The 15,315-nt window shown below is 42.5% G+C and overlaps 1 protein-coding gene across 2 annotated transcripts; it reads right to left on the bottom strand.

The window, feature by feature from the left end:
• Positions 1-651: 651 nt before the first annotated feature.
• Positions 652-10,992, bottom strand: LOC100380744 (amyloid beta precursor protein binding family B member 1). 2 transcript variants are annotated; one of them, XM_014163334.3, is made up of 14 exons: positions 10,819-10,992; positions 9,522-10,121; positions 9,167-9,375; positions 8,977-9,036; positions 8,410-8,486; positions 8,232-8,292; positions 7,889-8,035; positions 7,380-7,507; positions 5,037-5,151; positions 3,634-3,718; positions 3,451-3,546; positions 3,148-3,263; positions 2,858-3,034; positions 652-2,692 (listed from the first exon to the last, which is right to left on the bottom strand). In XM_014163334.3, exons 2-14 carry the CDS (start codon positions 10,102-10,104, stop codon positions 2,537-2,539), a joined length of 2,010 nt encoding a protein of 669 aa, XP_014018809.2. In that variant the 5' UTR covers positions 10,105-10,121; positions 10,819-10,992; the 3' UTR covers positions 652-2,536. The 2 variants fall into 2 exon arrangements, with proteins under 2 accessions (XP_014018809.2, XP_014018811.2); XM_014163336.3 differs by having other exon boundaries at positions 3,466-3,546.
• Positions 10,993-15,315: the final 4,323 nt, after the last annotated feature.

Genomic DNA, 15,315 nt, shown 5'->3' with positions numbered 1-15,315 from the left:
GAATGAACAGGTGACATTGGATGACCTCTGCATGTTATTCATGCATGGGCCTTGCACCAATAGAGAATGATAGAGGCCTTTCGTGGCCAAAAGGCCTTATTAGCATGGGCAGCGCAATTGAGGGCTTCCACCATTTTAATCTTCCAAATTCATTGGCTGATCCCTCCTGGTGACCCTGTTGGAGTCATGTCCAACCGGGTCATCAGGAGGGATCAGCCAATCGTGAAGAAGCAAATTGACTACTTAAAAATGATCCTCAATGGCACTGTCCATGTTGTCACATATGCTATAATGGCACAGATAAAGAGTAGTCCTCTATCTATCTCTATGCTTGCACCTCTCACAATACATATGGTAAAACCAATGTCAGCAGGTTTCATACATATGCAAAGGACTAGACAGCCTGCCTGGTCTGGCTTCGCTTCCATTTTAATGGGATTACCAGGAATGTCAGATAAAAAAAAACATTGACTGAAAATTGAGGATTTATGTGATTCTACCACCGGTTACGAAAGGAGACAATTTACAGACTAATCCACAACTGCCTTTTGGAATACAATCTCACCAATCCACATGGCTTCACTCAGCCACGTCACACCATAACCATGCAAATTATTCCACTAAGGGGGGGAAAATATGCAACACCAAAACTAAGATATGTTCACATTTATTTCTTGTGCAGGGACTTTTATAAACAGGTACATTTATTTCTTGTGCAGGGACTTTTATATACAGATACATTTTATACACCTAATTTACATGAATTGTGAAATAAATGTATCAGCTAGTGTTCCAATATTCCTCAGTTTTTAATGTTGACCTTGGAAGTACTAACATAACAGAATTAGAAAAAGTAGCACAATGATAAGTGAACAGTGACACGAGATATAGTATTATACAATTCAATCCAGTCTAATTATTTCAGAGTGTTTCTATATTTTACATATTTAATTTTGTTATTGGTCAAATAACTATTGCACTAAATACTTCTGACAAACACATTTCATTTGTATTCTTTTTTTTTTACATAAAAACCACAACTATGTTCTCTAATACAATCAATAATGAGCAAATGTGCAACTGCTCCTCAGTAGTGTCCATTATAGTGTATGAAAACAATACAAAATACATTACTTAGAGGGACCATGGCCCAAACAGAGCAAAAAGTGGTAAAAAAAAAGGAAATAAATAAAATCATAAATCATTCTCTCAATGTTATCCCTGTCCCAGGGCGGCGACTAAGGGAGACAGATACTGACCTGCTCTCAGCTACTCAGTGGAAAGGGCCTGACAGCGACAACTAATCTACTACTAGCTAGCTTACATATTGATAGACACAGATACAGGCTAGTGACATGCTCTACAAACACTTAACAGGTACAGAATTCAGCCCTCTTTACCATGAAGTAGCACACATCTAGTATGTTACAATAACTAAGAGTTCAGCACTAAACCGCTGCAGGCAGATATGACCCTGGTTATTCCTCTAAGCTATTAAAACATGCAGTGTGTGGTAAGGTCCTACACTACTATTTGGTGGTGGTGGTTACCAGCTGCGGTTGACTGACTCAGATAGAAAACTCAGGCCTTGAGCTGTTGTGTTTTCTAGGTCACTTTTCCATGATCAGAAGTCTATTTTCACCATTACCTCTTTTTGTTGGCTAAGCCCTAGTCAGATATAGCCAGGCCCCTACATTAAAGAACCCACAGCACAGTGTGTGCTGCTATATGATGGCAAGCCATTCTACCACCACCACATACAGGAAAGTCTGATTATTGCACAGAAGCACTGAACTTGCAAATGTTCATGCAAATGTAGGGGAAACGCAACAACAGTACACTCCGAAATCACTGGTTGTTCACTACGACGTGATACATGATTATTCACTTGTTTAATGGAAGACTAAAACACACTGTTTGCAGTGGTGAACATGAAGCTCTCTACATGACCCTCTACTTGGGCTCTTAGAACCTCAGTTGGACAGGAGTAGAGGCTGAGGAGTGTACAGGGTAATGACATGGTAGAAACACCAGGAGACTCTACAGGTGCTGTTACTGCTTGGGGAAGAGCATGGCCCCATGACTCAACCATAGTTGCAAAGAAATTAGATGTATTTCTGTGTGGAATCCTCCTAACTTCCTACAGCGAAGAAACATGTAGTTACATCCCATCATACGAACGCTTCCTGCCAGACTTGTTTTCTGCTAAAACACAAAAATAGTGACAAACAGATTAAATCCCAACAACAGAACAAACAATGGACCGTTGTCAGGGCTCATTCAGTTTGAGTAAAAAGCTAAAGGAGAGTTATACAGTAGATGTATAGAAAAACACTTTGCAATCACTAGTAAGTAAGCATTTCCTCAGTTACATATAACTCCATGCACTAATGAAAGGACTATCTCTATGGAAGGCCAAAAGGAGTGTAAGGCCGAAAGAAACGGCGGAAAGCGAGAGAGAAAGAGGAGTGGAGGAATAAGCTGGAGCTGCTGTGATGGGTTAGTGTTGGTGGGGAGGAGATCTTCTCTCTTCTGCTCAGGGGGACTGGGACCCTGACCTGTACTGCTTGAAGCTTCCCAGCAGACTCTGGACCCCCATCCTGACCCGGCGGGCCATGGAGTCAGCAGGAGGAGTGGGCAGGCAGGAGCCCAGGCTGGGAGGCCTCGCGTCCAGACACTTCTGGTAGCGCAGCTGTGGACAGAACACACACATACAGCAGGACTCCATCAGTACAGACACTGAAACAGTTTATTAATAAAATGTTCTATACTATAGACAACATATCATCCTTCAGCCCGTCTCTCTAGACCACTGATTAATCAATAATGGAGTCCACTGTCCAGTCTGTTGACTCACCATGCAGGCGGCCTGCACCGCCTCACTCAGGCTGGCAGCGTTGGGCTCACACCAGAACATATGACAGATGAAGTCCCCGGGGCCCTTGGCCATGATGAAGGCAAAGGTGTGGATGTCCTTTCCCACACCCATGAAAGACAGGAACCGCACCCGGCACTCTGACATCACCTCCTCAGTCTGGAGAGGACAGAGGACACAGCATGGTCAGGAGAGAGCCATACTGACATGACTGCTACCAACTGTCTGTGTGTAACAGAGATGATGTTGTGGATGGGTTAGTTAGTAACTACCTCTCTGGTGAGGATGGTGAGAGTGGCAGGGGCCACGTTGACAGAGACAGGGGTCCAATCCTGCTTCCTTGTGCTGTTCATTGCAGCCTCCAAAGCATCATTGATTGTGTCCACACCTAGGAGATGAGAAAGTTTGACTGTTAACAGTATCCACAAGGCAAGGTAAACTGCATGGGAGTAGCTAGCTAGCTAGCCACATACGCAGTGAAGCAAAACACAGTCCCACACAAAGCACAGCCATATGCTTTATTGCACAGCTAGATATATTTACCTAACTACTAAGTAAATAAAAGATTTCCTTACCCATACGTCCCTTACCTACAGTCTTGGTCACAGGCACGTTACCAAGGTAATACACAAGGAAACGTTGGAAATTCTCATTTTTTGGAACAGGAAACTCTGCAGAGGAAGAAGATCAGGATGGAGTTAGTGTCTGGTGTCATACTTCTGTTCTAAAATGAACTGTAGAACTATCCCAGGGGTTACCTTGAGCAGGAATCTCCATGGCTTTGCACTGGTCAGAATTGTACCTGCTCAGAAATGGCTTGGATAGCTTCCTCTCTGTCATTATCTGAATGTAGAGAGAGAGACATGTTCAGCTCATCGTGAATCGAGATTCCACAGGAAATAGTATATTAGATACGTGATATACAGTTGAAATTGGAAGTTTACATACACCTTAGCCAAATACATTTAAACTCAGTTTTTCACAATCCCTGACATTTAATCCTAGTAAAAATTCCCTGTCTTAGGTCAGTTAGGATCACCACTATTTTAAGAACGTGAAATGTCAGAATAATAGTAGAGAGAATTATTTATTTCAGCTTTTATTTCTTTCATCACATTCCGAGTGGGTCAGAAGTTTACATACACTCAATTAGTATTTGGTAGCATTGCCTTTAAATTGTTTAACTTGGGTCAAACGTTTCAAGAAGCCTTTCGTTGGGTGAATTTTGGCTCATTCCTCCTGACAGAACTGGTGTAACTGAGTCAGGTTTGTAGGCCTCCTTGCTCGCACACGCTTTTTCAGTTCTGCCCACAAATGTTCTATAGGATTGAGGTCAGGGCTTTGTGATGGCCACTCCAATACCTTGGCTTTGTTGTCCTTAAGCCATTTTGCCACAACTTTGGAAGTATGCTTTGAGTCATTGTACATTTGGAAGACCCATTTGCGACCAAGCTTTAACTTCCTGACTGATGTCTTGAAATGTTGCTTCAATATATCCACATAATTTTCCTGCCTAATGATGCCATCTATTTTGTGAAGTGCACCAGTCCCTCCTGCAGCAAAGCACCCCCACAACATGATGCTGCCACCCCTGTGCTTCACGGTTGGGATAGTGTTCTTCGGCTTGCAAGCCTCTGTACAGATGAACGTGGTACCTTCAGGCCTTTGGAAATTGCTCCCAAGGATGAACCAGACTTGTGGAAGTCCACCATTTTTCCCCTGAGGTCTTGGTTGACTTCTTTAGATTTTCCCATGATGTCAAGCAAAGAGGCACTGAGTTTGAAGGTAGGCCTTGAAATACATCCACAGGTACACCTCCAATTGACTCAAAATATGTCAATGAGCCTATCAAAAGCTTCTAAAGCCATGACATACTTTTCTGGAATTTTCCAAGCTATTTAAAGGCACAGTCAAATTAGTGTATGCAAACTTCTGACCCACTGGAATTGTGATACAGTGAATTATAAGTGAAATAATCTGTCTGAAAGATTGCTGGAAAAATTACTTGTGTCATGCACAAAGTAGATGTCCTAACTGACTTGCCAAAAATATAGTTTGTTAACAAGAAACTTGTGTAGTGGTTGAAAAACAAGTTTTAATGACTCCAACCTAGGTGTATGTAAACTTCCCACTTCAACTGTAGAAGACATGGGAGTCTCACCCTCGAGCACATCTCATGCAGACTGGTGGCGATGTTCTTGGCAGGTGAGTCACAGCGGAACACGTGACACTTGAGGACCTGGGTCAGGTTGTCTCGCGCTACATAAGCAAAGTCTCTGTTGTAACAAATACAGAAAAGTACACCATTTACATGAACCCATGCATTTCTCCAACTTCAATGATAACAACCCTCAAGAAAAAAAACGGGCAAAACAAAAATGATTGCATGCAATCATGTTAGATATGACAATACAATAAATTAAACTACATGTAGGATAAACACATCTGTACAATACCTTTCCCTGTATAGGGCAGCGAAATGCAGCATGAAAATAAATAATGATCAGTTAATCACAGTTATTACAAAAACACTAGCAGAAAATTAAAATCAGATTCATAGTGAATGTCATTGAAAGGAAATGTTATTGAAATACCATGGACAACCCACCATAGAGCAGCTGTGTTAATGCAATACCATGGACAACCCACCATAGAGCAGCTGTATTGTTGCAATACCATGGACAATCCACCATAGAGCAGCTGTGTTAATGCAATACCATGGACAACCCACCATAGAGCAGCTCTGTTAATGCAATACCATGGACAACCCACCATAGAGCAGCTGTGTTAATGCAATGCCATGGACAACCCACCATAGAGCAGCTGTGTTAATGCAATGCCATGGACAACCCACCAGAGGACAGTGTTGTCTCATGGTTGCAGTTCTGTATTTAAGCATGCCATTGCCAAGTCGGGTTCAAATCCTCTGTTAGGAGTCATAGGCCGCATTTACAATGGCAGCCCAATTCAGATATTTTTTCCACTAATTGGTCTTTTGACTAATCAGTTCAACTCTAAAAAATTCTTATGTGAAAAAATCTGAGGTGATTTGTCAAAAGATCAAAATGTGGAAAAAAAATATCAGAATTGGGCTGCCTGTGCAAATGCAGCTGTAATGACTCACACAGCTGGGCAAAGAACTGCTATGTGCAAATTCAGCAGGAAAACAAACCCATATCCACAGGTCTAGGATGGGAAAACGCTACCCTAAGGCATGAAGATGAACATGTTTTAATAACACTTTATTTTTTGTATTTATTTCACCTTTATTTAACCAGGTAGGCGACCTGGCCAAGATAAAGCAAAGCAGTTCGACACATACAACAACACAGAGTTACACATGGAATAAACAAACATACAGTCAACAATACAGTAGAACAAAAAAGAAAAAAGTATATATACAGTGTGTGCAAATGAGGTAAGATAAGGAAGGTAAGGCAATAAAGTAGGCCATAGTGGCAAGGTAATTACAATATAGCAATTAAACACTGGAGTGATAGATGTGCAGAAGATGAATGTGCATGTACAGATACTGAGGTGCAAAGGAGCAAAATAAATACAGTATGGGAATGAGGTAGTTGGATGGGCTATTTACAGATGGGCTATGTACAGGTGCAGTGATCTGTGAGCTGCTCTGATAGCTGGTGCTTGAAGTTAGTGAGGGAGATATGAGTCTCCAGCTTCAGTGATTTTTGCAGTTCGTTCCAGTCATTGGCAGCAGATAACTGGAAGGAAAGGCGGCCAAAGGAGGAATTGGCTTTGGGGGTGACCAGTGAAATATACCTGCTGGAGAGCGTACTATGGGTGGGTGCTGCTATGGTGACCAGTGAACTGAGAAAAGGCGGGGTTTTACCTAGCAAAACTTAATGCTGCAATATGTAACTTTTTTGGGGGGCCCGACCAAATTCACATACAAATGAGTTATAGATCTGTCACTCATTGAAAGCAAGTCTAAGATGCGGTAGATCTATTCTATGTGCACTATTTCTATGCATCAATGAGAATGAATGTTTTTTGTGAACACCAAATTCAAACAGCTGAAAATACAATATTTTTTGTTATGGAAAATACATTTCACAGGGGTTTAGAAGGTACAAACATTCTCTACACTTAAACTTGCTTGTTTTGTCACAAACTTAAATTTGGCAAACTATTAGAATTTTTGCAACCAGGAAATGGCGTAGCTATTTCTGCGGAGTGCATCTTTAAGAAAATGGAACAAATTACCAGCTATTATGTAATTCCCAGTGTCTAATATCTCTTAATTAGGTGTGGATGGTCATAATGAAGTAATAGTTAAGTGACGGCTAAGACTAGATAAACAATTTACTAATAGATTGTGCTAAATAAACACTATATAAAATAGTACAAATTCCAAAGAGTTAAACAGCCTTTTCTGTTCCTGTGAAAGTAGCTACACCACTTAATAGGACTGCCACAGTTGTGCAGTGCTTTACAACCTCCAGATGTGGTGCCAAACGGTGACTAACTAGTGGACACTGACCTGCCGTTGTCTCGGCCCACACCCCACACGCGGATGCTGGCAATAGGCTGGGAGTGCAGCAGAGTCTGGCCCAGTGGGTCGATCAGATTCATAGTGTCATTCTCCAGGACCATCAGCATGTCCTTACCCTGGTAACACAACACATCACGATCCTCCTGAAGCACCACCATGCATAGAAAATTGAACCAAATTACATTTGAATGTGCCCATCTGTTCTACAACTGATGATATTCTAGAAAACACCTGTTAGACTTGATCCCGTTTTAGATGAAGAGACATTCCCGAGCATTGGTGCATATGGATGACTATAATTACTCTGATGTTCAACATTATTCAACACAGAGCAGCTGCAGGGAATAGCAGTAAATGTGAGAGGTTGCTGGGTAAAAATAGACCAAGCAAGGTAAACAGAGGGTCTCACCCAGACATCAGCCCCATGCCCAGGCTCTTCCCCCAAACAGGAAGAGCCCACCCCAGTCCCTTACTGTAGCCCTGCTCCTCAGACTCACCTCTCCCCAGATGCCAGCAGTGTCATGGAGGTTGTGTTTATGGTAGGACAGCTGTCTAATGCAGTTGTTGACAGCCACGCTGCTCTTCGCTGGTGCCATGTCCTCTTCAGACATCTCCACCCAGCCCAGAGAGCGCACAGCAAAATACTGGAATAGCAAATTGAGGCAGGAGAGAACACAGGACGGGCCAGAGAGAGGGAGAGGGATAAACCGACAGACACAGTCCAATTAGGAAAGGGAAGAGTAGTTGGGAAGGGACAGGGAAGGGACAGACAGACAGACGACTACAGTCTTCCTGCCTCAGTGCATTAGTGAGTGTAGATGTAAGAGATTTTGAATGTACCTTAGCCTCCAAGTCAGTGCCATGGGGATCAAGGTTCTCCTCTTCCTCAGATTGAGAACAGCTATAAGGCAGTCAGGTATGGTTTGAGAAAGAATAAGAGAAAGAGAAGGGTTTAAGAGAGACTGTTTTGGCTGAGAATGAGAAAGCTGATCACATAATGTACTACCACATGACTTACTTGAGGTTGATGGATGCATAGCGCAGGGTTGCCCCTTCAAACTCCTTTAGGCTCTGATCAGAAGCCACCTCTCCCTCCTGCAATCACCAAAAATACAAACAATTTGTCAATTCATTATCACCAAGTTGATCAACATCCAGATCTGCTGCCTTCTAAACTCCACTGTTTCTAAAACTGAAATATTGTGGGTTGAAGCTGGGAAATGTCATGTGCTCTGTTATTGTATTATTATTTTGGCTATTGAAGCGTGATGCTCTGCTTCTGTCCCTTAGTACACACCAAGAGTAAAAAAAAACCTACCCTACTTTTTCCATGTCAACTATTTTCCACATAATAATGATTTATCCGCAGTCTGTGGTGAGAGTTTACATTGAATGTATATTAAATTGTTTTTCAATGAATAATCGGAGACATAAAAATGACTTTTTCAATACTCATTAAAATAAATAGAACGTATTTTAACTGTGGTGTCAGTGTTGCGCTTTTGGTATAGGATATCCTAAATGTGAGGTCTTAGCCATGTCCAGATTCTCATTAGTACTTATTAATATTCACTCTGTCTCTTACCTTCCACAGCTCTCCATCACTAGTCCCTTCATCTGGGTTAGAGAGGTCTCCCCATGTTTCCTAGGAGCCAGACAAAAACCTGATGCCGTTTTTCTCCCAATATTCTAAATTGGGAGAGCATAGATCTAAGTCTTCTACGAACAGAACATGTGTCACAAATCATCCCTAAGGCCTATGGGTAAGAGCTCACCTCCTGCTCTTCCTCACAGGGTGTTGTCTCCAGGGACATACTGGAGGACATCATGGAGTCTCCCACCTTGTCCAGAGGGGAGGGGGGCTCCCATTGAGTAGTGCCAGTAGGGATGTGCCAGTAGTAGGTGCCTGAGGTATCTCGAACCCGCATCCACCCAGAGGGCAGGTCTGTGTCCGCCTCAAAGGCCTCAGAGTCCCAGAAGGACTCTGTGTGGAGAGAAGGGGAGGGTTAAAACGAGGAGTCCGCTAACGTTGCTTGCAACCTAAGAAGCACTTGTTATGTTAGACTAGACAATAATCATCATCGCTCCAACAAAACAGTCACACGGCTGATTTCAACAACCCGCCCTTACCTTTGTTTCCATTTGGAGGGCTTTCAGCAGTGCTGTCCTGAGACAGTGCTGGCCAGTTGGTTTCTTCATCACTTGGTGTTCCATTCACGTTAGAGAACAGCAGACAGGGATTTCTAGCCACCCCACCTCCCTCTCTTTCAGCCTCCACATTACTCTGTTCGGACTCCCTCTCCTCCTCTATAAGACTGCAGGCCTCTTCATCTGCCTCAGATGGATCTTCCTTCTCTTTGTCGTCTTCTTCGCCCTCACCCTCTTTATCCTCTGCAGACAGTAGAGTGTTGATGAGTAGTGGCTCCTTGAGGATGGTCTTGGGAGATGGGGTCTGCTCCTCATTCCTCTGCTCCTCCTCAGTGGTGTTATGAGGGGAGAAGTCCTCTTGGTTCCCATTCTGGTCCTGATGTTTCTCAGCAACTTTCCTCAGCTGGTTCTGGCCCTCCTTGACCCACTTAGCATTGTTGCCGCCAGTGGACTCTTGGTCACACCAAAGGCCGCTGTCATTCAATTTGTTTTTCAGCACTTCATCTTGATGATGGTTGTTGGCTACATGATAAGACATATCATCATCATCATCATGGCCACCCATGGTACTATACAGCAGCTCTGAGGGGAATACAGGAGGGTATGGTTTGAGAGAAAAGAGATGCCTTTGCCCATCTGAATACTCGAATGTCCAGGAAAATAACTATTGAGAGATGTGTCAGTTTAGTAATGAGAGAAAGTGACCTGGCCGGCTAGTCAACTGTTTGACATTGTAACGTTAACTAACATTAGTTAACTTGCTAGCGAGGTAAAGGTAATGTTAGCAAGCTAGCCAGGTAGCTAGCTACCCAGTCTAACTAGTTCGCTAACTAACGTTGACATATTAAAGTAGTAAACTAGGTAGCTAATGTCAGCTAATGTTAACTGCGCCATTAGCTAGCTACAGTACATTATCCATGATGACACAAATCGCTACGCTATACAGCTAGCAAACGTTACTAGCTAACGATAGTTGGCTAGGCCTCTCTAGCTAGCTTGCTAGTTACTAATTTAGCAAGCAATCATAATTTAAATGCCATGACAATGTCAAGCGCTAGCTACTGTACTATTGCTAATTTAGCAAACCAGCAATGTGGGTTAGCTAACGTTAAGTCAACTAAAAGGCAAGGTAGGCTACTTCGTTAGCCTCCTTGCTAGCTAGCTACAGAAATAACGGGCATCATCCGCCATCATCATCCCATAATATGGCCAGAATTGGTACACGAACACAAAGGACGGCACTTTAAAATGTGCGCCATTAGCTACTAAATATACTTACTTGTGCTGTCAGTGTGTCTTCGATTAAATATGTTCTCGTTATTGTTACATATTTCCAAACGTATAGAGGGGTCGTTTATCTGGATTCCCAGTCGATACTGATGCTGCGCTGTTGTGTATAGTGATGATGAAAGATGGGAAGGGGAGGCGGGCGTACGTTACGAATTTGTCGCTGAGTTGCCTCGATGCTCTCTGCCTCAACCATCTTACGATCGCTGATCGGAGTCCACAGAATGCATTCTAAAAATAGATTTATAGAGGTGTTTTCGTACTAAATCAGAGCCATAGTACAGTGGTCTGAACTAAATGACTATCGCCCCATAGCACTCACTTCTGTTTTCAAGAAGTGCTTTGAGACTAGTCAAGGATCATATCCCCTCCACCTTACCTGTCACCCTAGACCCACTTCAATTTGCTTACCACCCCAATAGCTCCATAGACAATGCAATCGCCATCACACTGCACATTAGCCTATCCCATCTGGACAAGAGGAATACCTATTTACGAATGTTGTTCATTGACTATAGCTCAGCATTCAACACCATAGTACCCTCCAAGCTCATCATTAACCTTGAGGCACTGGGTCTCACACCCCGCCCTGTGCAATTGGGTCCTGGACTTCCTGACGGTGAAGGTAGGAAACAACATCTCCACTTCGCTGATCCTCAACACTGGGGCCCCACAAGGGTGCGTGCTCAGCCACTCGGTACTCCATGTTCACCAATGACGTCTCCAACTCAATCAAGTTTGCAGACGACACAACAGTAGTAGGCTTGATTACCAACGACGACGAGACAGCCTACAGGGAGGAGGTGAGGGCTCTCAGAGTGTGGTGTCAGGAAAATAACCTCTCACTCAAAGTCAACCAAACAAAGGAGATGATCGTGGACTTCAGGAAACAGCAGAGGGAGCACCCTATCCACATCGACGGGATAGTAGTGGAGAAGGTGGAAAGTTTTAGGTTCCTAAGCGTACACATCACGGACAAACTGAAATGGTCCACCACAAAGACAGTGTGGTGAAGGCGCAACAGCACCTCTTCAACCTAAAGAGGCTGAAGAAATTTGGCATGACACCTAAAACCCTCACAAACTTTTACAGATGCACAATTGAGAGCATCCTGTTGGGCTGTATCACTGCCTGGTATGACAACTGCACCGCCCACAACCGCAGGACACCTACAGCACTCGATGTCACAGGAAGGCCAAAAAGATAATCAAGGACAACAACCAAAGCTGGGACCGAGAGACTGAAAAACATCTATCTCAAGGCCATCACTAGCACAAAGAGGCTGCTGCCTACATAGACTTTAAATCATTGGCCACTTTAATAAATGGAACACTAGCCACTTTAATAATGCCACTTTAATAATGTTTACATATCTTACATTACTCATCTCATATGCACACTACCGTTCAAAAGTTTGGGGTCACTTAGAAATTACCTTGTTTTTGAAAGAAAAGCACATTTCTTGTCCATTAAAATAACATAAAATTGATCAGAAATACAGTGTAGACGTTGTTAATGTTGTAAATGACTATTGTAGCTGGAATCGGCAGATTTTTTATGGAATATCTACATAGGCCCATTATCAGCAACCATCACTCCTGTGTTCCAATGGCACGTTATGTTAGCTAATCCAAGTTTATCATTTTAAAAAGGCGAATTGATCATTAGAAAACCCTTTTGCAATTATGTTAGCGCAGCTGAAAACTGATGTTCTGATTAAAGAAGCAATAAAACTGGCCTTCTTTAAACTAGATGAGTATCTGGAGCATCAGCATTTGTGAGTTCGGTTACAGGCTCAAAATGGCCAGAAACAAACAACTTTCTTCTGAAACTCGTCAGTCTATTCTCGTTCCTAGAAATGAAGGCGTTTCCATGCGAGAAATTGCTAAGAAACTGAAGATCTCGTACAACGCTGGGTACTACTCCCTTCACAGAACAGTGCAAACTGGCCCTAACCAGAATAGAAGGAGTGGGATGCCCCGGTGCACAACTGAGCAAGAGGACAAGTACATTAGAGTGTCTAGTTTGAGAAACAGATGCCTCACATGTCCTCAACTGGCAGCTTCAATAAATAGTACCCGCAAAACACCAGTCTCAACGTCAACAGTGAAGAGGTGACTCCAGGATGCTGGCCTTCTAGGCAGAGTTGCAAAGAAAAAGCCATATCTCAGACTGGCCAATAAAAATAAAAGTTTAAGATGGGCAAAAGAACACGGACACTGGACAGAGGAACTCTGTCTAGAAAGCCAGCATCCTGGAGTCGCCTCTTCACTGTTGAGACTGGTGTTTTGCGGATATATATTTATTTTAAAAGGAAGTCCGGGTTTAAAATTACTCTTGAAGGTTGTAATCGTAAAATGCACAAGGTACAATTCAGAAATTGGGCAGTGCATCATCAGTTCCTCTTGTCATGTTTGTCATTGCATACCTTAGAGAGCTATCTATAACTTGTCATAAATGTCCAGATAAACTAGCCTGTCAGCTAATGTTTTCCCCCAATGCTGGAAGGGGGGGGGGGGGGGGGCAAGTGAAAAGGTTTGGAACCCCTGAATACACTGAATAAAAATATAAACGCAACATGTAAAGTGTTGGCCCCATGTTTCATGAGCTGAAATAAAAGATCCCAATAACTTCCATTACGCACAAAAAGCTTATTTCTCTCAAAATGTATGCACAAATTTGTTTGCATCCCTGTTAGTGAGCATTTCTCCTTTGCCAAAATAATCCATCCACCTGACAGACGTGGCATATCAAGAACCTTTGGCTTTTTATTGTCCCCAGCACATCTAAAATGTGCAGTTTTGCCACATAACGCAATGCCACAGATGTCTCAAGTTTTGAGGGAGCGTGCAATTGGCATGCAGACTGCAGGAATGTCCACCACAGCTGTTGCCAGACAATTTTATGTTCATTTCTCTACCATAAAATACTTCCAATGTCGTTTTAGAGAATTTGGCAGTACGTCCAACCGGCCTCACAACCACACCAGCCCAGGACCTGCATATCCAGCTTCTTCACTTGCAGTATCGTCTGAGACCAGCCACCCCAAAAGCTGATGAAACCAAGGAGTATTTCTGTCTGTAATAATGCCCTTTTGTGGGGAAAACTCATTCTGATTGGCTGGGCCTGGCTCCCCAGTGGGTGGGCCTATGCCCTCCCATGGCTGTGCCCCTGTCCAGTCATATGAAATAAATTCATTAGGCTCTAATTTATGTAAGTTCGCAGATTTCCTTATATTTACTCAGTAAAATCATTGCACTTATATTTTTGTTCAGTATAGTAGACCTAATAAAAAAAAAAATCAGACAATTGAGGACAAGCATTTTGCTACACCCACAATAACATCTGCTAAATGTGTATGTGACCAATAAAATTTGACAGAAAACTTTGTAGTAAATGCTGGTAATTCTGCCATAGATACTTTCCTGTCTGTGCCTAGCTGCATGAATTAACCTCCACTATCATGCACTAGCCTGAGAAATACACCAAAACAAGATCTTTCGGACTAGATGCCAACATTTTTTATTTATATACTTATAAATTACATACATTGTATAAGACATGCTTGGTTTTGGCTTTTACCCCAGTGATTCAGCAGAAATAAGCAAGCTGGTGGAGGCACAGAAAGAACGCATGTTCAACAACAAATAAGTATAACATTGGCCAATAAAGACGGAACCAACTCATATCAGGGCACAACAATGCAGTTAAGTCAAAAAGCAAGCGGAAACAAAAAGTAACAGATAGCAGAATGTTAATGTTATCCCCTTATTGTCCATTTCATCTTCACTCGCCTGTGAAAAGTTGAGAATTGCCTCAGGCATAAACAACCACAGAATTCAACGAAGATGAGAGTTGAAGAAAACAAATCCCAATGATCTGAGGGCAGAAAATACTGTGGATGAAATATAACAAACTATCTATGTAAGCATGTCTGATGCAGTGCACAGAGAGGTATGCTTCCCAGTCGAAAAAGTTTGTGCATATATTGACAAAATGTTGTCGTTTTTGTTCGTTTTGGTGTTCAGCAGCATTCGACAGGTGTTTTTTCACCTGTTACAGCACACTTCTGTTCCTTGAGGCAAGCTGAAGTTTGGTAGCCAAAGACCACGCCCTTTCATCAGTGATTGGTCAACAGGATTTCTTCAATTACGTGTTGTCATTCTATGAGAAGTTTTCACACACATTTTGTTAACTTGAGAAATACTGCAACATACAGCTTAGATGTAAAATTGTGCAACTAAGACCTCAGCAAAAAGGTCAACATTGATTACAGATTCCTTGTTTTATGTTAGATTAATTCAGGCAATTTTGAGGAAGTATTATGGCTGTGTTGTATGGCTTCTGAAGCGGGCTAAAGTAATATTAACGCTTCTTTCTCGTTTTTCAAGCAAATGTCTTAATGAAGTTTGCAAGGCACAGACATTCCCGTCGCCTAACCAAGTTATGCTAGGATCAAACCGAACCTAGTATGCGGATGCCTTATAAA

The sequence above is a fragment of the Salmo salar genome, chromosome 20 (assembly GCF_965601325.2).
Source record: "Salmo salar chromosome 20, fSalSal1, whole genome shotgun sequence".
Classification (NCBI taxonomy): Eukaryota; Metazoa; Chordata; class Actinopteri; order Salmoniformes; family Salmonidae; genus Salmo; species Salmo salar.
This window is presented reverse-complemented; position numbering and strand designations above follow the sequence as displayed.

Excerpts from the sequence above, each read along its gene's own strand:
- LOC100380744 (XM_014163334.3), bottom strand. The coding sequence starts at position 10,104 with ATGGGTGGCCATGATGATGATGATGATATGTCTTATCATGTAGCCAAC. Across the intron at positions 9,037-9,166 it reads CCTGTGAGGAAGAGCAGGAG|GAAACATGGGGAGACCTCTC; the intron begins GTGAGCTCTTAC and ends TCTGGCTCCTAG. Across the intron at positions 8,036-8,231 it reads GCACTGACTTGGAGGCTAAG|TATTTTGCTGTGCGCTCTCT; the intron begins GTACATTCAAAA and ends TTGCTATTCCAG.